Consider the following 25,487-nt stretch of genomic DNA (forward strand, 5'->3'; position numbering starts at 1 on the left):
AGGTTGGTTTAGCCAGAATCTCCCTCTTGCTCCTGATTCTCTTGGTAATTTTCTATCCATTGACCCCTACACTGCTCCTTGATTATAAATTCCCACTTGCCCATGCCATATTTGGAGTTGAGCCCAATATCTCTCTTCAATGCAAGACGCCATTGCCATGGTCCCTATACCTATGGCAATGGTCCTGAATAAAGTTTTCCTTACTGTCTTAGTCTGTTACATGTTGCTATAAAGAAATAAATACATGATGCTGAGTAACTTATAAATAAAAGAGGTTTATTTTGCTTACACTTCTGCAGGCTGCACAGGAAGCATGGCCCAAGCATCTGCTTCTGGTGAAAGCCTCACGTGCTGCTGCATTCATGGTGGAAGGTGAAGGGGAGCTGCAGTGTGCAGATATCACATGGTGAAAGAGGAAACAAGAAAGAGAAAGAGGGGGACGGGCCAGGTTCCTTTTAACAACCTGCTATTGTGGGAACTAATAGAGTGAGAACTCACTCTCCATCTCTGTCCAGAGAGTACATTACTCTACTCATGAGGGATCCACCCCCATGACTCAAACATCTCTCACTGGGGCCCACCTCCAACATTAGGGATAAAATTTCAACATGAGGTTTGGAGGGGACAAACATCCAAACTACAGCACTTACCATACTTTTTTTTTTTTTTTTTTGAAACAGTCTTGCTTTGTTGCCCAGGCTGGAGTGGAGTGGCGTGGTCTTGGCTCACTGCAACCTCTGTCTCTTGGGTTCAAGCAATTCCCCTGCCTCGGCCTCCTGAGTAGCTGGGATTACAAGCACCTGCCACCATGCCCAGCCAATTTTTGCATTTTTAGTAGAGACGGGGTTTCACCATGTTGGCCAGGCTGGTCTCAAACTCCTGACCTCAGGCAATCTGCCTGCCTTGGCCTCCCAAAGTGTTGGGATTATGGGTCTGAGCACCGTGCCCAGCCTGCACTTACCATGCTTTAACAAGTATCATTTGATAATAGTTTCTTTAATATTGACTGCACATTTTCTAAAATAGTTAATACCAGTAGTCCCATAGTCTTTAGCCAGGGAAACAGCAGGCTAGTGGATGGAAGGTTATCCTTTCTAGAAGAGGAAAGCTAAATACTGTCTTCTAAAAACTAGTACAGAAAAGTAATTATGAGGGGATAATATGCCCATTAATTTATTAAACATATATCTCTGTTTACCTCTGTATATTGCTACTAATTTATTTTACTTTTTATTCTCTCTTTTTCTCATCCAATGCTTTCATGTACTTTCTAGACCACTCTGTGCTCATTGCCTCTGGGGAGGGGTGTGACAAGATAAAGCAGAGAAAAAATGTTTTCTGGTTGTAGTTTCTAAAGTTCTAAGTCCTGAGGAAATAAAGAGGATTCTAGACTTAAGGTATTTAGAAGCAGAGTAGACTTTCACCTCATCTTCTTATTATTAAAAAAAATTAACAAAACAAACCCAAATCCAAAATCCTCTGGGATCAAAATGAAGAACAGAGAGGGAAGATATTCAAAGTGGGAAGAAATTTAAGACCTAGAAAGAGAGAGCCACTTTTAAAGAGTCACTCTGATAGGAAGGAGGAGCGTTGCATCAAAGACCCGCAGCAAGAGGTATTGCTGGGGGCCCAAGGGAGCTGAGCCTGATCAGCGCTCTCATTGTTTTCTTGCATAAGCAGAGTATGTTGCCTAACCCCAGGGGTGGTGCTCACTAAACTTCCCCTCTGTGACCTGTGCAGATTTACCCTGTGCAGAACCACAGGCAGCATTGTGCCTGAGGATCACAAGTGATCCCTGTCTGTGCCCATAGGGGTGGAAAATGACATCCCTAAAATGATACTGGATAAAAGGGTGTGTATGTGGTGAGCGAGGAGGTGGGGGCAGGTTTTTAAAGAAGAGAAAATCCTGCTCTCGAACCCTGGTAAAACATACCCTATGATTTACATACTTTTTCTCCAACGTCAGATAAGTAATATCTAAATATGCCCCTCAAAATAGAATTTTACAGAAGTTTATTTTTAAATATATTTTATTTTATTTTATTAAAAATAGAGTAAAAGTAGAATAAATACTGTATTTCTTGAAGTATAACAATTTTTTTTTTTTTTTTTTGAGATGGAGTCTCACTGTGTCACCCATGCTGGAGTGCAATGGCGCAATCTCGGCTCACTGCAACCGCCGCCTCCCGGGTTGAAGCAATTCTCCCACCTCAGCCTCCCAAGTAGCTGGGACTACAGGCATGTGCCACCACGCCTGGCTACTTTTTGTATTTTTAGTAGAGACGGGGTTTCACCACATTGGCTGGACTTCTCCTGAACTCCTGACCTCAAGTGATCCACCTGTCTTGGCCTCCCAAAGTGCTGAGATTACAGGCATGAGCCACAACACCAGGCCAAAGTATAACAATATTAACTCTCTCTTTCTTGGTCATTGTTTTGAGTTTTGAAATTTCCAGCATGGAAAAATAGGTGATAATTTTAAAATCTGTAATTTGGAAATCAGGCTAAATTTGTTCTTTTTAAAATAAACTAAAATGTTAAAAATTATGCCAGTAATCTATGTTATTATTGAAATATTACAAATAAGAAAAAAGGAAATAAAAATATTTCTAATACTATTATTCTGAGATAATCACTCTTAACATTTTGGTATAATTTCTAGACAAACTATACATTCAGATTTCAAGAATTTGACTTTACAAACGTTTGCAGATTCCACCTTCAGCTTACAAGGCACGAGCTGAGCATGACAAAAGGCACCACCATGAAAGCATGAAGGCATCTTCGCAGGCATAAAGTTGGCAATTTTTGTACAAGGGTCTTCTTTTCCAGAAAAAGTTGTCTAATTATAGTAGCAAGTTTTCAGTGAACTCTTTGCATCATTTTTATTGATTTCTTTTGGTTAGCAATTACCACAATAATGCTGAGTAACAAATCTACTCTAAACTTGGTGACTTAAAATCAACAATCATTTCTTCTCATTCATGTGTCAGTGCCTGATCCAGGCTGGAATAAGATGGACTTGTCTCCAAGTTGCAAGTTGAATCCAGGTCTGCCTTGCATGTCTGTCATTTTTCTGGAAACAACCAGATAACCTAAATTTTGTTTGTTTGTTTGTTTTTTTCATAGTGATAGCAGAAGTACAAGAAAGCAAGTCCAACCATATGAGCACATTTCAACCTTTTGCTTGTTTCATACCTGCAAACAGCTTATTTATCAAAATAAGTCAATGAGTAAGTTCAAAGGTAAGGGGCAGCAATGCACACTCCACCCGGCACAAAGTCAAAGATGGTCTCACATCCAACAACAATAAGAAGTACACCTCTCCTATGCAGATTAGTGGGAAAGAGGATTTTTAAAGAATAATACAATCTATTCTATTTCAATACAAACATTATCGTAAGTTTGTTTTGTTGTTTTATAAATTTTTTTTCTTTTTTTGAAGCAGAGTTTCACTTTGTTGCTTAGGTTGGGGTGCAATGATGCGATCTCGGCTGACTGCAACCTCTGCCTCCTGGGTTCAAGCGATTCTCCCACCTCAGGCTCCCAAGTAGCTGGGATTACAGGCACACGCCACCATGCCCGGCTAATTTTTGTATTTTTGTAGAGATGGGGTTTCACCATGTTGGCCAGGCTGGTCTTGAATTCCTGACCTCATGTGATCCGCCTGCCTCGGCCTCCCAAAGTGCTGGGATTACAGGTGTGAGCCACCGCACCCAGCCTGTTTTGTAAATTCTTGAAGTATTTTGATTTGCACAAATTTGCCTATGACAGTTTCTTTCATGGATCACTCACTTTCATAAGAAGGAAGAAGAAAAATACATTTTTAATGGGTTTAAATTCACCAGGTTTTCCTGCAAATGTTTTTCCATGGTAGTAACTAGCGATAGAAATATTCATTCTAACTCCTGGTTCTATTACATTTTTTTTGTTAGTAATCTATAAGAAGTTTAAACAGATAGAGAAATCATTTTAAACACAGATTCCCTATGTGGGGCAGTCAAAAGGCCAAAGACCCCAAGAGAAGAGAGCCAGATTCAAGGCAACTGAGATTAGCAACTGGGGAAAGAGAAGGCATTTTAACTGCTGTAATGTCAAGTAAGAAGTTTTCAAGAGCCCGTATACTGATAACACTTCAGGCTTTCATAAAAGCAAAACTCTAAATGGAAAACAACAAAGTGACTTTGAAAAGAGTGCTCCAATGCAGTTCCTCAATTCATCCAACTTGCATGTGCTGCTGTTGCTTTTACTATTTTATGAGTTACCGTCTCAACAATCCTGGGAAGAACACTGCTCCTTTTGCGAACAGGTGAGGCACATCCTATTCAAAAGCATTATAACTTTCTTTCTTTCTTTCTCTCTCTCTCCTTGCTTCTTTTCTTTCCTTTTCCCTTCCCTTCCCTTTCCCTTCCCTCTCCTCCCCTCCCCTCCCTTCCCTTCCCTTCATTTCTTTCTTTCTCTCTCTCTTTCTCCTTCCCTCCCTCCCTCCTTCTTCCCTCCCTCCCTCCCTGGACTGACTTGACTTTCTTTCTTTCTCTCTTTCTTTTCTGTTTCTTTTTTTTCTTTCTTTCTCTTTCCTTCCTTTCTTTCTCTCTCTTTCTTTTTTTCTTTCTGTCTTTCTCTTTCTTTTCCTTCCTTCCCTCCCTCCCTCCCTGGACTTACTTTACTTTCTTTCTCCTTCGTTCCTTCCTTTTTCTTTTTCTTTCCTTTCTTTCCCTTCCTTCCTTCCCTCCCTCCCTTCCTTCTCTCCTTCCTCCCTTCTCTCTTTCACGAATAAACTTTTCTCTATATATATTCATAGATTTGGAAGCAATGTGAAAACCTATTTAGTTCATGCCTCTGGTATTAAGCAGGACCACACCTAAAATAACCCAGACAGAAAAGAAAAAATATGGCTAGGGCTGCCAACCTTTTTGTTGGAAGCTTGCTAATGTCAACATTACAGAGGCTGGTGTGCCAGGTGGTATGAGGAAATAGACTTGTACTATATAAAATATATGAGCTACTGGCACAGATTTAAAGTGGTGCTGCTGTTGTGGTCACACATGGCCCTGATGGAATCAAGCTTAGATTGGGCCTGGCATAGTCCTAGGGTAAACTGTAGGATAAGATTGATTTGCTAGGACAGGTAATAACTTCCCTAGAACTGCAAGCATTTAATATAAAGTGACTATGCCACCTTCTGCCAAGTTTGCCATGCAAAACTATTGTTGAAGAATGCTAGCCACCTTCTGCCAAGTTTGCCATGCAAAACTATTGTTGAAGAATGCTAGCCAGCAGATATTGATCAAGTCATGTCATGCCTTCCCTTTCAAAATCTTTCAGTGGCTAAGAAATTAGGATTACAGTGCTTAATTTTTTTTTTCTTTTGAGATGGAGTCTCTCTCTGTCGCTCAGGCTGGAGTGCAGAGGCGCGATCTCAGTTTACTGCAACCTCTGCCTCCTAGGTTCAAGTGATTCTCCTGCCTCAGCCTCCCAAGTAGCTGGGACTACAGGCGCACCACCATGCCCAGCTAATTTTTGTATTTTAAGTAGAGACGGGTTTTGCCATGTTAGCCAGGCTTGTCTCGAACTCCTGACCTCAGGTGATCCACCCGCCTCGGCCTCCCAAAGTGCTAGGATTACAGGGGTGAGCCACTGCACCTAGCCTGTGCTTAACACTGTCCCTTCATGATTTGATTTCCAGGTACCTTTATAGCCTCATCTATAGCAATATTCCTGCCCCCTTCATGCTTTTATATGGTGGCATGGCAAATATTTAATGGTCAGCTCTCTGGCAACAGAACAGAAGCCTTGCTTTGTACTGGCTCCAATTTCTGTGGTGTAAATACTCCCACCATGGCTGACATCCACCTACCAGTGTGCAATCCCTGAGTGTGAAGGTGGGAAGAGAAGTGCACAAGTGTTCTTGCAAGTTTATGTGAGCCAGCTCCAGCGCACCACTGTCTCTATGCCTCCCCACTACCTAGAATGTTCTTTACTTTCTCCACACCTACTCTTCCTTCCATACTCAGCAACTCTGACACCCCCAAACCTCCATCCCCAATTCAATCTGAGTTCTATGCCTCTTGTCTGTGTTCTATTTTGCACCTTGGAAGGTTTTGATCTTTTTTTCTTTTAACAAGTACGTATTGGGTGCTCTCTGTGTTTCACACATTAGCTTACGTCTGGGAGAAACACTGTTGAAGAGAGCAAATTACTCAGGCTTCAAGCACATTTGCTTAGCCTCTTACAAAGGCAGACAAACAGTAAATGTGGTAAGTGCTATAACTGGGCTAGGAACAGAGGACAGGCACCGACATGGAGCATAGCCTGCAACTATAATTATTGCACTGAGAGAGTAAAATTAGAAGAAATCCAAACTGTGAGGAACAAAATCATCCTTTTTTTAAAAATATGATTCACCCTTAAAAAGATGAGTGGCCATGCCAGATCCAGCCTAGGGAAATACAGTGAATTGGTGTAGCAAAGGACTTTTTAATCAGACTAGCAGTAGACCAATGAGAGATATTGCCTTCACCTTTCCCACATGCTGCCCCTCAACACAGGAATAGATACTTGACTTGGGCTCAGCAAATCTTACTACCTCATCCACTTGGCAACAGTGCTTGTCCCAAAGATAGGCCCTTGATCCAAAGTGGGTAGCGAATGGTATCATTTTTATCCTGAGATTAATATTTAGGGTATGGAGAAAAAAAAGTTATACTTCCCCCGCTGAGTTTACTAAACTGGAATGTCACAGATTTGGGATTACCAAAGCACATTTTTCTCTGTTACTTAAAAGAAGCTGCCAGCCAGGCAGGGTGGCTCATGCCTGTAATCCCAGCACTTTGGGAGGCTGAGGCGGGTGGATCACAAGATCAAGAGATTGAGATCTTCCCGGCCAACATGGTGAAACCCCGTCTCTACTAACAATACAAAAATTAGCTGGGCATGGTGGCACGTGCCTCTACCCCCAGCTACTTGGGAGGCTGAGGCAGGAGAATCACTTGAACCTGGGAGGCAGAGGTTGCAGTCAGCCGAGATTGTGCCATTGCACTCCAGCCTGGTGACAAAGCAAGGCTCCATCTCAAAAAAAAAAAAAAAAAAAGAAAAAAGAAAAGAAAAGAAACTGCCAAACAGAAATGGAAAAGAGAAAGTTCTGGTTGAGTTCCCCGTTCAATTCCCTGAGTCCCTGGGTCCTCCAGCTCTTGCTTTGTCTGCTAGGCCATCCAAGCATGCTTTACCATTGTACCAGTCAAGAAACTGTAACTTGTCTTTGTTGGTTTGAGTTACAGTTATGTCATGCAACCAAATGTTTTCTGACAAATACAGTGACCCTGGATGAGGCCTCAAGGAGGCAAGACTGGATTGTGACTGCCAATAAGAAAATGTACCTCCTGGGAGGCACTTGTTCTGCTATTCCTTCAAGCTTCTCTCTCTGCCTTAAATCTGTCTGAATTCCCAGATGTCACCAAGCCCATGGGGCTTACAAATAGAAATAAGAGGAAGTCCCTATGCAAGGACTTACCATTTACTTGAAACAAATGAATCCAAAAAACGTGATAGAAAACTACCAGCTAAACTGGGGAAACAAAGGAGGAATTAGTCAATTGTATAGAAGGGTAAGGAGAGAATAAAAGTGGCTCCTTAATAATAATTAATTCTTTTTATTTATTTATTTATTTATTTTTTTTTTTGAGACGGAGTCTCGCTCTGTCACCCAGGCTGGAGTGCAGTGGCGCAGTCTCGGCTCACTGCAAGCTCCACCTCCTGGGTTCACTCCATTCTCCTGCCTCAGCCTCCCGAGTAGCTGGGACTACAGGCACCTGCCACCACGACTGGCTCATTTTTTGTATTTTTAGTAGAGACGGGGTTTCACCATGTTAGCCAGGATGGTCTCGATCTCCTGACCTTGTGATCCACCTGCCTCGGCCTCCCAAAGTGCTGGGCTTACAGGCACGAGCCACCGCGCCCGGCCAGTAATAATTAATTCTTATTAAGCAACTTAGATATTTCTTTTTGCCTGTGTTTATCTCATTTAATTCTCTTCTACAACTATAAAGAGATAGAAGCCTTTGTTCTCCTCATTCTTCAGATGAGAAAACTGAGATTTTATGTAGTAAGAAATTGTGTAGCTTGCCCAAGTTCACATATCTAGGAGTTGCAGTCCATTTTACTCCAGTAAAAGTTAGAAGTTGAGTCTGTTTTACTCCAAATCCCAGTCTCCACAAGCCTTTCTTGAGATAAGTGTTAAAACTGTTTGACAATTAATATCACAAAGAAAACTAATACAGAAGTTTTTACCTGAATTTTAAAAATACATTTTTGAAATTACATGGAATCCTGTTCCTAAGTAAGCACTGCAAAAATCAACCAACCAACTAAACAAACTCAAATGTTTAGTCAATTAAAACTTTGTGGGGCCAGGCACAGAGGCTCACACCTATAATCCCAGCCCTTTGGGAAGCAAAGGCAGGAGGATCACTTGAGCCCAGGAGTTTGAGAACAGCCTGGGCAACATAGTTGGACCCTGTCTCTACAAAATTTTTTTTTAAACCGGGCGTGGTGGCCTGTGGCTGTAGCTATTTGGGAGGCTGAGGTGGGAAGATGACTTGAACCCAGGAGATAGAGGCTGCAGTGAGCCATGACTGTGCCACTGCACTCCAGCCTGGGTGACAGTAGGAAACCCTGTCTCAAAAAACAAAAACAAAAACAACGTTTTGAAATGTCATAGTAGGCATATTGCAGGCTTAAAATTATTAAGAGAGAAATTTATTTAACTTTATTTAATCTATTTTCCTCCAAACTTACTTGGACCTAGATCCGTTTTGGGAGAAAACCTCATTACATAATATGAAATTAATATCCTATAAAACACTCTTGGGGAAATGCTTCTCTTTTGTAAAGAAAAGACGAAACTTTGAAAGTGAGTGCAAATTAAAATCAATCAATCAATGCATGTATACTGTGTGCCTCCAACCTACTAAGCGTTGTTCTATGGGCTATTTAGGGGCAGTGAAAACAAAGAAGAAGTAGCAGGCAGAATTCAAGTCTCAAGGAATTTAAAAACTACAGCAATAAAAGACAATAACTTAGTCCCCCTCTTGTGCATTACAGATGCTCCTCAACTTATGATAGGGTCATGTCCCAGTAAACTCATCATAAGTTGAAAATATCAAAAGGAGAAAATGCATTTAATATACAAACATACTGAGCATCATTGTTTAGCCTAGCCTACCTTAAATGTGCTCAGAATACTTCCATTTGCTTATAGTTGGGCAAAATCATCTAATACAAAGCCTATTTTATAATTAAGTGTTGAATATATCATGTAATTTTTGAATACTGTACCAAAAATGAAAAACAGAATGATTGTATGGGCACTTGAAGTAAGGTTTCCACTGAATGTGTATTGCTTTGACGCCACTGTAAAGTTATAAAATCTAGTCGAGCTATCATAAGTTGGGGATCATTCGTGTGTTAAGATAGTCTCTATGGTAACCTCTTCCATGGTTACAAAGATCAATAAAAACAGCTCCTGCATGCAAGGAACTTACAGTCTAGAAATGGGGAGTTCAAGGATGAGGGAAGATTAGCGAGTTGGAAAAATCAAGACAGATTTTTTTGAATAAGGTAGCATTTGGTCTGGAGTTGGCTTAAAATTTTTTTTTTCTTTTCTTTCTTTTATTTTCTTTTTCTTTCTTTGTTTTTTATTTTTATTTTTTGAGATGGAGTCTCCCTCTGTCACCCAGGCTGGAGTGCAATGACGTCATCTAGGTTCACTGCAAACTCTGTCTCCCGGGTTCAAGTGATTCTCCTGCCTCAGCCTCCCGAGTAACTGGGACTACAGGGGCACACCACCACGCCAAGCTAATTTTTGTATTTTTGGTAAAGACGGGCTTTCGTCATGTTGACCAGGCTGGTCTTGAACTCCTGAACTCAGGTGATTTGCCTGCCTCGGCCTCCCAAAGTGTATTTTTTTTTTGATTTTCTAACAAATAAAAATTTAAGGCTTTTGTGTAAGTAAAGAGTATCTATAACAGAAAATGAATTGCTATCTAGAATATACAAAAACTTCCTACGAATAAATAATACAAACAAAAAATTCAGTTAAAAAATAGAGGAAATGACAGGCAATCATACAGAGACGACACAAACTGTCAATAAACACTTGAAAAAACGCTCAATATCACTAATAATCAGGGAACTACAGACAAAAACAAGATGAATACTTTACACCTAGCTGGTTAGAAAAAAAATTAAAGACGAATGGTATATACTGTTGGGAATATTGCAGGGAATTAGGTATTCTCAAAAACAGTGGAGTATAAAATGATAAAGTAAATTTGAGAGCAATTTGCTTGTATCTATCAAACTTTTAAATTGCCAGTTCCCTGTGATCCAGTCAATTCACTTCCCAAAGAAACTGCTGAAATTGTGCATAAATTTGTGCATTTGTTGTAAATTGTTTTAATCACAAAACATTTTGCAAAAGCCATCATGACTGCAGAAGTATGGTTAACACTTATTATACTGCATTCATTCAATATCATTCTCTGCAGTGGCTAAACAGAATGAGCGAGATCTCTTTCCACGACAAAGAAAAAAAACTCTTCAAGACAAGTAGAAAAATTAAGTTGTGGCCAGGCGCGGTGGCTCATGCCTCTAATCCCAGCACTTTGGGAGGCCGAGTGGGATGGATCACGAGGTCAGGAGATGGAGATCATCCTGGCAAACATGGTGAAACCCCGTCTCTACTAAAATACAAAAAAACTAGCCAGGTGTGGTGGTGCACGCCTGTAGTACCAGCTACTTGGGAGGCTGAGGCAAGGGAATTGCTTGAACCCGGGAGGTGGAGGCTGCAGTGAGCTGAGATCATGCCACTGCACTCCAGCCTGGCAACACAGCAAAACTCCATCTCAAAAAAAAAAAAAAAAATTAAGTTGTAAAACAATATATATTAGGTAGTTCCATCAAATTATTATTTTTATTTTTTGAGACAGAGTCACTGTGTCACCCAGGCTGGAGTGCAGTGGCCCAATCTTGGCTCACTGCAACCTCTGCCTCCTGGGTTGAAGCAATACTTATGTCCCAGCCTCCTGAGTAGCTGGGACTACAGATATATGCCACCACGCCTGGCTAATTTTTGTATTTTTAGTAGAAATGAGGTTTCACCCCGTTACCCAGGCTGGTCTAGCACTCCTGACCTCAAGCAATCCACCCACCTTGGCCTCCCAAAGTGCTGGGATTACAGGCATGAGCTACTGTGCCCAGCCTAAATTAAAATTTATATGTATAAATCTGTCAACATATGTACATCTGTGTGAAGATATGAGAATGCAATAATACAAGACATTCCCACACAATTAACACTAGTTACTTCTGGGATGAAGGGTGGAATTAGGGATCAGGATAGGTAAGAATTCTCACATTGTACTTTATGTACTAATATATGTCTTAAATCATTTGCGCTGAGAATATATTCATATAGTATTTATGTACTTTCTAAGAAAAAGAAAAAGGTATTCAAAAGAAGGAATTAATATGAATGAGTACAAGCTAAGAATGAGTTTGGTTGCATGGCACAGTGAGGCATCTCATCTAATTATGGTCTAGAATGCTTCTAGGTAGAAAGAGGAATTAAAATTTTACAGGAAAAATGGATCTAAATTAAAGTGAAATTTGGTAGAAAGAAGAGTTAAGGTTTCATGCTGTAGCTTTAGTATTACTTAGGTTAGTAAAGATGCTAGAAAGGGCCATAAAACCTCACCACCACCCCTGTGCTGTCACATTTGACCTTAGTAACCTAATGGAGGTATGGTAAGAACTAAAGTGTGATAAATTCCACAAAACATCACCTAAAGTTCTCCTTCAGCTTGTCAAGTTTATTTAAAGTTGACTTTGGTTTCTCACAGTAGACCTATCAGAAGAGGTCAGAAAAGTAGGATTAGTTTCCAAAGGCAGCTTTTTTTTTTTTCTTTTTTAAGAAACAGGGTCTCCGTCTGTCATCTCAACTAGAGTGCAGTGGTGTAGTTACAGCACACTGCAGCCTCAAACTCCTGTGCTCAAGGGATCCTCCCAAGTAGGTAGCACTACAGGTATTCACCCACACGCCCAGCTAATTTTTATTTTATTTTATTTTTTGTAGAGACAGGGGTCTTGCAATATTGCCAAGGCTGGTTTTGAATTCCTGATCTCAAGCAACCCTCCCACCTCAACCTCCCAAAGTGCTGGGATTACAGGCATGAGCTGCCACGCCAGGCAAGCAGCTTTATAAGGAAAGAATTGCACACATCCCTCTACTTAGAAGAAGGTAGTTGGGCCCTTAGCAAGCATTTTGAATTTTACAGATTTCTTTCCATTACAGAACCACCGCAAGGAGAAGCTAATAATTAAAAAGAACTTTTCAGATCATCTTCCTTCCAGTGGCTCTCCATTTTTCTCAGATGAAATCCCACTTCCTCACCCTTGTTTAAAGGCCCTTTGTGGTGTCTTCGCACAGCAATGCCTCGGCCCCTACCTTGTCCCTCCTTCACTGATTCTGCCACAAAAGCAAACTGTCCCAGTGCTGTTTCCACATCCCAGCAAGGATGGTAGGCATTCCCATGGGCATTTACCACTGATAACACTATCATGCATTTGGCAAAGAAGGCTGTTCCCCTCTTTGCTAATCCTGCCTCCTATCCTCTTCTTAATAACCATGGAATAGCAGAGGCCAGGCTTGTACTTTTCTTAAGACTGTACTAATGGCTGGGTCATTTGGGAAAGGAAGTTGAATGCAAGAAAGGGAAATATAACTGCCACTAGCAGAGGCTATTTTGGGAGTCCGTAGGCTTCAGCCCTCCTCAAAATCCATCATAGGGCTTCTTGTTGGCTTCACTCCTGGCCTGCAGCCATTGGCGGGGCGGTTTACTTCCTAGTGTGGCTTCTGTACATATTTATTCCTTCAAGTTCAATTAAATTGCTGAAAGGTTTCCAGAGAGAAAAAAGTTTCCTGTAGTCCATGTCTCACCTTAGGTGAATTAACCCCTTTGAGCCTGTTTCCTCTTTTGTAAAATGAGAAAAATAACAGCTAGTATATATGGTTATTGTGAATATTAAATGAGTTACTATATGTAAAGCTTTTAGAACAGTTTCTACCAGTTCTGGATAAATGTTAATGAATTCTGGATAAGTTCTGGATAAATATTAATAATAAGTTCTGGATAAATGTTAGTTACAATACCCACATCACGTTATTGAACTTAATGCCGCATGTCCATTACCTTATACTTCCACAGTTTGGCCTTTTGGCACAGGCAAAAAATTTATATTTTTCGCTAATAAATTATATCTGTTGGCTTAGAATCATTATTCTAAACTGGTGGAATTTTTTCAGCAGAGTCTATCATCCAACATGTAGATTATTATCTTCAATTTAGTTTGGGATACCACCCGAGTTCTCCCTCACTGTAAATTGTGATTTTATTTATTTAACAAATTGGTGAAGGGCCTCTTATGTGCCACGTTCCTGAATGCATGTGTGTGTATGTTGTATACTCATGAGTGTTTAAGGCGGGATAGAACTGTTTCATCTCAAAGATGCATATAGTTTTTGATAAGGGAAGTATGTTGAGCACACGTAATATAAACACTTAAACATTCAGAGATGGGGCAAGGTAAAGAAAGGATCCTCGATGTGGGCTGACTTACTTTGAGCAAATTGCTCCATAAGGATCTAGCCTGGAAGATCCTTGGAAGGATCTAGGTTGGTATAGTTTTTAATTAGAGAAATTTATCTTGCAGAAATACATACTAGATAGAAAGGTTAGTTTTTATTTTTTAATCTTACTCCTTCAAATGTAAAAATATTTATTAAATACATCACACCTTAAGGGCATGAACAGGGTGAGGTTAGCTTTGTTTAACCAAAACAGGGCAGCCCATGAAGCTTAAAAAAAAAATCAAATATAGGACAAGTCACAAGAAGGCCTATTTTAAGGAGTGAGTAGTAAACTAAGAGCTCATCCAGACAAAAAAATATTTGGTAGCTTTAAAACTATTTCACATTTATTTGTAGTAAGGGTTCTACTTGGAAGATGCAAGCCTTGTGACTAGATAACTGTAAAATAAATTTTTGTGAGTTAATAGACTTTCAGCCTTTCAGAGAAGTTAAAGCACATAATGGAAGAAGAAATACTCATGATTCTCAGTGGTGATGTGGAAGAGAAGAAAGCGTTTTTGGCAGCCAAAGGGCCTACACAAAGCAACATACCCAGGAAGGACAAAGGGCTTGAACCTGTCCTACCCTAAACAGGAAGCATTTCAGGAGAGGACTGAGCAGGAGATATAGCCTGTTGTGACTGTGGCTTTACTACATCAAAGGCTGCAGTGGATCTCATAATGCAGTATGTTTCCTTTTATAACTCATAGTGAATACGACAGGACAACGAAACTATTTTGTAATTTCTTTCCTGAAAGAAAAAGGAGTTAGAACATAGAATCTTTCATTGATTCTACAGAATCTTAAGACTCCTTCAGGGATGGCAGTCATTCCTACCGTGCTGAACATCATGTTGTCACGGTCAGAATCAGAACTAAATTGATTAAGGGTCTGAAACAGTTTGGCAACTCTTGGACACTTATGCTGATAAGAAAGCTGATGAGACAGGGTAATGAAAAGAGGCTGCAAGAAATGACCATTCATGCATTCAGCCAACATTTAGGCCACCCTCCTGTATTCCAGGCACTGTACATGGCACTGAGAATGCAAAGCAAAAGGAGTCATGGTCTACTGGCGGGAGCCTTCTCAGTGGAGAAAAGATCAACAAGAAAAGTGCCTGCTGGAGACCTCTCCTAGGGCATAAACCAATAGAGGTGGGGGCAGCTACGTCAGCCTGAGGTGTCCTTAGGCAGAACAGAAAGTGAGAATCAGAGCAGTATCTCATTTCTGAACACCTGGATTGTAGCTTTCCCTTGACTGACTGTCAAATGAGGTGGTTTTAAAAATCAAGCCAAATAGGTTTCCATCTTTTAGGAAGACCCTGGAACGTGCCAGTTGATTCTGACAATTTCTCATGAACAGAAACACCTAGGAAGGGAGAACTGGTGAGTCTTTTCAAGAGGAGGAAGTCCCTCAAAAGGGGCTGTTTCGTAAACGGCGCCCCAAAAGGGCTGAACTACTTCGATCTGGAGGAAAAAGACTCAGGCACTGAGGGAAGGGGAGGGTGCACGTCTGGAGTAATTTTAAGGGTTTTTCCGTGTTATGTGATGTGGCAACAAAGAAAGATTTGTTCGTTTTATTATTTTTTTAATTTTTAAAGATTTTCTTTTCCCCCCTTTTCCCCCTCCCAGCCACTCTGGTTTGGGTTTGCCACAAGACTCATAATTCCTTTAGAAAGTGGAGTCGAATTCATAAAAGTGATGGGGGGAGGGGCGCGGAGAGGGAAGGCTGGGAGCCCCAGGGAGTCTTCACTACCTACACTGCCGCTCAGCTCCCGGCGCTAGCGGAGGTCGGGGTGGGGAGACTCGGCTCTCGCCCGGGATGGCTGATACTGTGCGAGCCCCGGCGGCCCGCCGCCGGGCGGGGTGACTAGGCGGCGGGCGCGGAGGGTCTGCGGCGGGCTGGCGGCGCTGCAGCATCCTGGGCACGGCTGCCGCCGCCCGCGGGCGCGAGTGTGCGCGGGTGTGAAGGCCGGCGTGCGGGCCGTGAGGGGTGTGCGCGCGTGAGCCGGAGCGGGGCTCGCCCCTCGCCGGCGCCCGCCGCCCAGCCAGTGATTGCTCTCCGGCTGTCCCCGGGCACCCTCGGCCCCCCACGGCCGTTGGTCCGGGCGGGGGAGGGAGAAAGTGAGACTCGGTGTCATCACCATCCATTGTCAGAAGGAGAGGAAATTGGAATCCAGCAGCGGCGAGCAGCAGCTGGGCGGTCACATCTGGGAATGCAAAGCCGACCTCCCCCTCCTCCTCCTCCTCCTCCTCCTCCTCCACCTCCTCCTCTTCTCTCACCCAGGATCACTTCCGAAACCACTTCGCCCTCAGCCCCTGCCTCGGCCAGAGGTTTCATTTTTAACTGAATATTTACGAAAGCTGGAAGCGTGCGAGGGGGGTGGGGTGGGGTGGAAATAGCGGCTGCTTCTTTTCCAGGGATTTATTTAATGGGGATGTGTTCAAGGCAAGAGCGAATTCAGAAGGATATCGACGTCGTGATCCAGAAGTCCAGAGCTGAGAAGGACTGCCTGTTTGCAGGTGAGTTCTTGCTTTTCCAGAACCTCGGACCCAGCGCCCCCTTCCCAGTTTTCTGACCGCGACGTGTGTGGCTGGGGGTGGGGTGGAGGTTGCACGTCCCCATTCTGGGGTTCATTTGGCAACAGCTGCTGCAACGAGCGCTGGAGCCAAAAGGGGGAGGGGGCGCCAGCCTCTCCCCTTCCCCTCCCCCCACCCCCAAGTCTGGGGCAGCCACCAGCTTTGAGGGCAGAGCCGGCGTGGCCGAAGCGGGGGTCTAGGCGAAGGGGCAGTGCGTGGTCTTTCCAAACCCGCGTAGTGCCCGAAGCCTCCAAGCACGCTTCCTGGGTTCCAGCAGCGGCGGCAGAACGGGGTTGGTTGGACCCGCCGGGTTTGCGCAATGGGCTGAGCGGCGGCGGCCGGGAATGGAGCCCGCTGCGCTGCGCTGCGCTCGTAAGCTGCGCCCGGCGCCGAGGACCCCCGGGGAGCAGCGCTCGGCCCATCTCCGGCCCCTTCGGCTGCCTCTAGTCCCCTCCGACTGGCAAAGAGAAGGGATTCCTTGGATTCCCAAGGCACCCAGCGCCCCTGCCTGGGGGTCGCCTTTCGTCCATTTTGCTCCCCCGGGAGAGAGATCTGATTTTGCTTTCGCTACCGCGAGCCCGGCGGGGGCTGCTTCCGGCCTCCCCGACCGGGAAATTCCCGCTGTTGCCATGGCACCCGGCACTTGTTGCGGGGGGCGGCCTCCCGCTGCACCCAGTCGGGGGCGCGCCGCATCCCCTCGGACGCGGCGCGGAGGGACTTCGCCGCCCTCCAGCCCTCGCCTCCCGCCCGGCCAGGCCTCCCCTGACACCACCAAATGGGGGGCCCAAGTCCTGATCGGGGTTAAAACAAATCCACTCCAGGGGTAGCTTTTGACAGGACTTTCTGTTTCAGATTTCAGATACTCAGACTCCACCTTTACTTTTACCTACGTTGGCGGCCCCAGAAGGTATTTATGTGAATAGAGTTGCTTCATTTCCTGTTCACACTCTTGTGTTTCCTTTGTTCTTAGCGTGTTCCGTGTTCGGGTATTTTGGTTGCTTGTTTGTTTGATTATTGTGGCTTTTCTTTACCTGCTACCCAAGCCTGACGTCCTTCGGTTTTAAATAGCGGGGGGAGGGGAATCAATGTTTGATTCAGGTGTTTCGAAGACCACGCCACAGGCAATGAGCAGAACTCTTCATGTTGAAACTGTTCTGCTACAGTACTAGATTGCTCTCAGGCGATTTGGGGTTGATACAGGCAAGCCGGTGCAAAACTGGAATACTGAATATGAAGTGAAATGTATAAAAGACATAAAATGTCACAAAATAGTTTGATCAGAAGTGTTGGTTTTCCTGGTGAGTTGGGGCTGCGTGTTTCCATGTTTTGTGAAGGTTTACATAAACATGCAGCCTGCCAATTCTCTGTACATTTTTTTTTTTAATGAGTGGTATTTCGGTTTTCACGTATAGTTGTAAGAAAGAAATTGGAGACTTATATGTAGCTGGAGTGGATGACTTCTTTCTTTTGGGGGAAGAATGAGAGATGCACATTTCGTTAGTAAATTGTGAACAACTTGAAACAAACCCAAATCCAATTTTGAATTTAGGAAGTAGAGTTAAAATGAAAGGTAGCCATTCAAATACTATGCCTTGCTGCCTTCACTTGTTGAGTTTGGAGTTTCTTCCTTTTAGCCCTTTAGGGACACAGTAGTTTAAAAGAGCAGTAGCCACATATGAAAAGTATCAGATTTAGCTTAGAGGGAATTCCTTAGACCAGCCCTGCTGTTAAGACTTGACATTCAATATTGTTTGATCACATTCCAAAATATATCTTAGCTAATGGAAACATTTATAAACATATAAATTGCAAAAGAAGCTTTCTTGTGTACATACATTTTTAAAAGCTTGAAATTGATGTGAACTTTTAAAAACACGTAGGATCTGTATTACATTATACATCTCAAAACAAATTTAATTAAAGTGAATATCATTCCAGTATATACAATATGCCTAAGCCCCAGAATTGGCACATTGATTTACTAGTTGAAAATATAACAGTGAATCACCAAACTTCAGTGTATACTTTTTGGGAGAGAATGAAATTAACAGTATTTCTTAATTTACTGTAATGTCATCTTTGTAATTATGAATTAATAATTCAATGAGAGGAGACTTGGTTGATTAAATTAACGCTGGTCCTACACATTATATCTAAAGGATCTTCGTATATGACTAATATCCTCTTGGATTATTTTAACAGTTAAAATATACAAAGTGGCCCATTAAAAACAGAGTTGACTTTTCACTATTGCTGTTTTTCTGGTGAGACATGTGGACAGGAAGGACAGGTGGGCTTTTCAACTAACTAGCTTTCTGATTTTTAATAAGATACCTCAGTTCTTTTGGCCTCAGTTTACTTATCTGTACAATCAAAGGGTAAATCATATGCTTAATCACTAAGATCGGTTAAATACTGCAGTTAAGATTCTTTATCAGCAAATTATTGAACTCTAGTGTTAACATAGCTAGAGGTGGAAAAGGGAGCAAGGCCAGGTGTTGGGATGAATAATTAACTAAGCGAGATAACATCAGTTTTCACCATAGAAGAAGTACCATGGTTGCTCTTAAAGTAGGAGATGTTTCCTATTTTATGTAATTTTATTAAGGGATAGTGTTTTCTTTTGTCACTGATTTAAATGTACCTGGATGTTTCTCAGCCATTTGGCTAAGATCGAGCACAAGTGTACCTGGGCCTTTTATATCTAATCTAATGTAGACCAGCCTGTTAAAAGAGAAAGACAATTGGTTAAACTGCTGATGTGTTGCTTTGTGTTCTCAAAAGCTTGTTCTATAATACAATATGTAAAAAGTTGTTACAGTGTAGTAACCGCAGATAATCCCTTTATGATTTGTACATAATGGCGAAGACTGTTTATTTTCTGAAAATAATGTATTTGTTTTCATTACCGACATTATAAACCAATATTTATTAATCTATTTCTTATCCTGACATTTCAGTCAGACTCTCAAAATAATCTTGCTGTATTTTGATTTAATGTGCTTATCAACTTGTAATATTGAATTAATAGTGTCATTTTAGGTGAACTAGACTTCATTGAAGGAGGTGGGAGCCTTATGGAGAGAGAGTATATGATTATCTCTATTTGTATTTAATAACCATTTCATCTAACCGTTAAGAGAGAATAATTTTAATTCAAGTTGTAGATAAAACTTACTATACCATTTTCTTTTTGACGCTTTCCAAGAATGAGATACACGGTATTTTAAAGACAAAGATTGATCTTACATGTTACTATTAAAAAAAAAATACAATAATTTTGTTCTACATTTATACTTTTAATTTTTCTGTGGATAATAAGAAATGCCAAGAGGCGATTGTGTCCATGCTGGCAAGTGGCCTAATAAATTGTCCTTTTATTTGGTGGTCCTCAGGGTGGCAGTTAACATCTTGCTATTCTGCCTTGTGGACTTGAGGTGGAAAGGTTCGTGGAATTATATCCTTGCTTTTGGATGTGCAAACTGAGGCTCAGAGAGTTTGAGACACATAGTCACTTTCACCAATTGAATGATGAAGCTGCCATGTAAACCTGTTCTGTCACACTCCTGAGACCTCCTTTTTCTCCGTTAGTGTTTTCAAGCTTTTTGAGCATGCAGACACTTTACCGTCAAAAAATTATGTAGAGACATACTTGAGAGTTACAGTTTAAAGAAAAACAAGGTGTAATTATTTGGTTATTAGTAGCATTTACATATGCTTGAAAACTTGTGCTATATATACGGTAAGATTAATTTATTCTAACAATGATCTTGATAATCCCCCTGATTCCCAGACTCCTTGGAATAGCTCCACAGCTATCAGTGGTTCTGCCACAGGTTCAGAGCCTTCCCAGTACTGCCTTCTTATTTGAGAGGTGTGCTAAGAACTATAAAGCAGAGGCTTCAATTGTACACAATTTGGAAGTTTAGGCAAAAGTCATTTCTTCCCTATACTTTGTCATGCTTATCTCCTGTCTCTTTCTGTTTTACTGATTAGCAATAAACTCCTTAAAACTCAAAGGTTTGGGCTTCTGTTCCTTTCACTTGCAGTCAGACATGGAGTTAGTGGTAGAAGGAACAGAAGGGTTAACCTGCATGGTGACAGCTACTGAGGGGATGGATAGGAAAGCAGGCTGAGTCCCTGGGGCCAGTGGTTACCAAAGCCAAGGAGAGAGCAAGGGGAGCCCAGTGGGCCTGGCCATGGAATTCCAAGTGGGAACTTTCAGCCAGGAATGTATTGTGAAAATATTACTGTGAGGTTTTAAAAGTACACAAATAAGAATTGTTTTTTGTAAAAAAAAAAGAAAAAAAAAAGTTAGAAAAAGAAATATGCCAAAAAGAAGGAAGTAAAAAATACATGACTTCTGTCTTCTGTTAACATATTAAAATTTATTCTTTTAGATTTTTGTGTGTCTATATACATATAAAATATATATTGAGACCTCACCTTTTTTTTCACCCAAGAGTATAACATTAATTCCTTTCCTTTAGAAAAGATATGAGACTAAAGAATGTTTATTAAGTTGAGAGTTTCCCAATCAAGGAGTATGACTCTGTATAATAATAAAGCTAATGTTTTATTAGAAATTATAATAAAATTAGAAATTTAATATTTGGCAGGATGTGAGTTGCTGCATATGTACACCCTTTATTATATGACTAGACACTCTTTTGTGTGGTCATGGATATATTGGCATCTTTTGAAGTGTATCCTTTTTGTTTCAGGAGCTTCTGTCTAGATAAATAGCAAGTGTGACACTGATAATAGTAATGGAATATTCCTCAAAGCACAGGCTCCTTCCTCTTTCTCCTGAACCTTGCACATGCTGCCTGGAAAACTCACCCACAACCTGCTTTTCATCCTGTCCTTTGGCTCATCCCTGCTCAGCCCTCTTTGTTGAGATATTTGCTAGCCAGATTCTCTGAGAAGCCTTTCCTGGCATCTTCGTCTGTATGATTCTGCTAGGTGTTTCTAAAATCATGTTGTTATAGTATATTGTAATCGCCCATTTATGTCTGTTTGACTGTGAGCATCTTGGAGATGGGAATTCTCTCCTATGCATTGCAGTTTCCCCAGCCCCTAGCACACTGTCTAGCCCAGTATTCCTTCTAAGTAAGTAGGTGTTGAATGACTTACAAAATGAATGCTAAAAGACCTGGCAGACAGGAAGGAATTTCCTAGCCTAAATGACCAGATGTGGAGAAGATAGTCAAACACTTCAGGGTCCCCAATCTGGTGATGTCACTTGCAGTGGAATTTCATATGAATCCAGTGTGACAGAAGTTGCCTAGTCAAGTTATAAGTCCTCTTCTCTGGGTCACATGTTCAAATACTTTTAGGGGACAGATAACGCAATATTTAAGATACTAGGGAGTGATGAGGACTGTGGCACATTGTAGAGTTTGGACTCCAAGAGTAATTAATTCAGTTGAAAAAATCAACAGCACTCTGTTGATCAAGTAAACTTTCCAGGGGCCCTAATCCACCTGGGCCCGCAGTGTGTAATTCCATAACTCATGGGATGCCATCAAGAGAGACAATCTACTTGATTGCTAAAGGGCCTTGTTTTCTTTGGAGTTCCCCAGAAAGGAAGTGTATGTGTGTGCAGGGGTGAGGAGGGGGAGGGTGAAGAAGCAATACTATCCCCTTAAAAAGGTTTGTCAATTTTCATTATGAAAGATCAAACGTGCCCACTCCAGAAATCTTGGCATATACAGTTATTTTGAAGCCATTCAGTGTTCTTCAAGATGTCACAATGAAAAGAGTGATGATTTTTTAAATAAAAAATTAACATCTTTCTCTTGGCAATGGGACTTTCTCACCATACTTTTATGTTACATCACTTATTATATATTCAAAATATTGATTTTTTAAAAGTGTGTTCCTTGGAGCCCTGGGAACCTGCCTCAGGAGCTGTGGTGGCTGTGGGGAGGCAGTGTGAAGGGAGCTGAATGAGTTAGTGAGAATCTGGGTCTTCATATCTTTTTTAAAATTGCAGCTGCTTTTTTCTGTTCTGTATAACAACTCTTTTTGAAAACAGTTTCATTGTTGAGTTTTAAAACCACTGACCTAAAATAACCACCAATTTAACATAAGTATAACTTTATTGAGTTTTTTTGTATTAAAAAAATTAAACTCCATTTTTTTCATGGATTAAGGTGATTCTACTAGTGATATTTATTAAGCATCATCTCTGCTGTTCTCGTTGCTTGCCTTGCTTTATCCCGTGTTTCCAAAAAACACAAATAGGTATTTTGTCAGCTGTTTTACGTTTTATAGCAGGAAAAACAGAGGCTTGGGTGATTTAAGTTACAGTTAGTAAGAGCCATAGGATACATTTCAGTGTAAGTCAATGTTTATGTAAGACTTAAGGGACATTAGTTGAATTGGCATGGCTAGAATAGTTGGGAACGTTTGGGAATGGGGAGAGATTGCTAATGGGATGTCTGCCAGGGGCAATACTGAAAATCTACTGGTTGGCAAAGGTAGTGCCTGAGCCCAGTGCTAACCATAATAGTTGGAAAATTATGTACGTTGGCTGTGTAATCCTTATGCAAATATTTGGCCAATCCATCTAAATTTCCCATCATTTCTCTCTGCAGCATTTTTAAAAAGACATATAGCTGAAATTTTATCAATCCTAAAAATATTTTGTAATTCTCTGCCCAGATTTGCATTTGGGTAGATTGTGCTGTAGAAGATATATCTTGCTTTAAGATAGCTGCCACTGATTAGTTTATTTTAGTCTATTTTAATCAACTTATTGCCTTGTAATCTTTCCTTTTTCATTCTCTAAATTTCTGAAATTCCATCTTCCATGTTCCCCAGGAAAGACTAGTAAGATGTGTTTTTATTAATAAGACTTACTATCCTCATTTCACCATGACATAATTTGGGCTTTCTGTTCCAAGTTATCCTACTTGAATGCTGGACACTTCCACCTGAATATTTGTCATTTTCACCTCAACCCCAGCACATCAAAACAATCCCTTCTTACCTCTTTAAAAGAAGCTTCTGTCTCCAGCCTTTTCCTAGTCAGTATCACATCTTTTGAGCCAGGTATGGGGATTACAGTTTCAGATTTCACCTCAAGTCTTCCTCTTCTGGTTCCTGAAGCTCCACCAGCCTCTATTTGAAACATTGTTGGCCTCTTCATCCCATCCCATGTCAACATTTAGCCCATGCCCTGTTGGCTTTGACTTAGATCAATCACCTTAACCCAGTGTCTTAAAATTCTTGATTTTGAGTTTCTTATCCATCCAGTTTATTTACACCTGAACTCTTTAAGCACGAAATTAATCATTCATCTGTTCAGAAGCCTTCAAATGTGACCACAGCTTTTTCCATATAGACCTAAAACTTACATTCTTGGCCTTTGAGAGCTGATTTCCCTCTCCACTGATACATGTTTCTCATGCTTCCTAACACCTATGTGCTTCTGTTTGCTTAGTGACCACCCCCCGCCCACTCATCAGCAGTTTGTATTAATTTAGTGTAAAGCTGTGTAAAGTTTATTGGTTGATAACATCTGTGTCAAGATCATGGTTTTTATCACAAAGAGCAGTTCATTGTATTTTTTCCTTGCCCACGAATGACATCTCTGTTTATTAGAATACATAACGTTTTATGCATAGGAGGATAGAGTGAGAATATGAGTAGAACAAAGTAAGAATGAGAGGAGAGGATAGTGAAATTTGAGGATAGGATGAGAATGTAAATAGATTTATGTCCATCCATTACAAGATTAATAATCACAACGATAAAAGTCTTGAATGTTATTTATTTGCATATGAGTGATATTTCAGTTTGTGGCTGATACCCTCTTGGTATTAAATGAAAGATGACAAATCATTCAATATTAATTTTAGAGGGAGACATCTATTGAAACCTTTGTGCAGTCAGGTCAAGTTTCTGTGTACAAAAATTAGCAGAGAGGTGGCTGCTGGTTGACTTCCCCTAGGGTGGTGTCTTTCTGAACATTTTGAAATGTAGATTGAAAAGGTGGATTTGTCAACTAACTCTGAAGTGCTGTAGTTATTTGTGTTTTCATCATTGTTTTATTGTTTATTTTTGAGATGGAGTTTTTGCTCTTGTTGCCCAGGCTGGAGTGCAGTGGCGTGATCTTGGCTCACTGCAACCTCGCCCCCCAGGTTCAAGCGATTCTCCCGTCTCAGTCTCTCAAGTAACTGGGATTACAGGCAAGCACCACCACGGCCGGCAATTTTTTTGTATTTTTAGTCGAGACGGGAATTCACCATATTGGCCAGGTTGGTCTCGAACTCAGGTGACCTCAGGTGATCTGCCCGCCTCGGCCTCCCAAAGTGTTGGGATTACGGGCGTGAGCCAGCCATGGCACCTGGCCTGTTTTATTGTTTAAAAAACAAGTACAGGTTGTTATTATCCAAGAATTGTTGATAGAATATATACTGTATTTGAAGTGTAGAACCAAGGCAGAGGCTGATTAATATAACTAGTTTACATTTGTCAGCCTTTCACATCTGTGAAGGAATAAAGTACAGGCAAAAGTGGAAAACAAACCAGGAAAAAAAATTGTTAAGCACAGAGCTGCTTAAAACAGTGATGTCACATTAAAAAAAAGTCACAGAAATAAGTCAGTTTTTTGTTTAGAAACTAGAATTCCAACTCCTAGCCAAGTGCCTAGAATATAGTAAATATTTTCTAGTTTCTTAAATGACTAGCAATATTCCTACATTATGTGATGGCATTTCCCAAACTGTTTAATTAGATGTTAGATTTGTAGCCAAATATGTCTAGGAAATGCTTAAACAATATAAAACAGTTTTAATGATTGGCTTTTTAGAACGTTATATATTAGTGTGCTTTTTGCATATCCAGGAGGTGAGTGAAGTATTTGGGGTTTTTCAGACTTACTTGATTACAGATCTGGAGTATCTCAAAACAGTTGTTTTGTGGAAAACACTTTGGCAAACTCTGAGTCTTAGTCATTAAAAATAGTTTTTGGGTAAACAACAGTGTAGTAGAAATGGAAATTACTGATTCATATTGAGCCATGAAGAATTTATTTTCAGCAATTTTTATACAAGTTGCTTTATGACAAAGAAAGCTTTGGTTAATCGGCATTTGGCATTTCATGTCCCTAACTTTTCTACATGAGGATATATTTCTCTGGTTCTCTCACTCTCTCACTAGTTATACTGAATTCATTTATGATAAGGGCTCTCAACCATTCTTATTCATCAAAG

General features: G+C 41.1%; 1 protein-coding gene across 5 annotated transcripts in view; it reads left to right on the forward strand.

Moving 5' to 3' along the window:
- The first annotated feature begins 14,985 nt into the window (after positions 1 to 14,985).
- The window catches only part of PARP8 (poly(ADP-ribose) polymerase family member 8), a 178,316-nt gene continuing 167,814 nt past the window's right edge, over positions 14,986 to 25,487 (forward strand). The window contains exons 1-3 of one of the 5 annotated variants that reach the window (XM_054488212.2): positions 14,986 to 15,069; positions 16,105 to 16,206; positions 17,116 to 17,170. In XM_054488212.2, the coding sequence (XP_054344187.1) occupies positions 16,116 to 16,206; positions 17,116 to 17,170 (146 nt within the window). In that variant the 5' untranslated portion in view covers positions 14,986 to 15,069; positions 16,105 to 16,115. Of the gene's footprint in view, positions 15,070 to 15,606; positions 16,018 to 16,104; positions 16,207 to 16,418; positions 16,636 to 17,115; positions 17,171 to 25,487 lie in introns of those variants that run through there. The other 4 variants (XM_054488210.2, XM_063664806.1, XM_063664808.1 and 1 more) reach the window with 4 other exon arrangements.

Source organism: Pongo pygmaeus, chromosome 4 (assembly GCF_028885625.2).
Source record: "Pongo pygmaeus isolate AG05252 chromosome 4, NHGRI_mPonPyg2-v2.0_pri, whole genome shotgun sequence".
Lineage (NCBI taxonomy): Eukaryota > Metazoa > Chordata > Mammalia > Primates > Hominidae > Pongo > Pongo pygmaeus.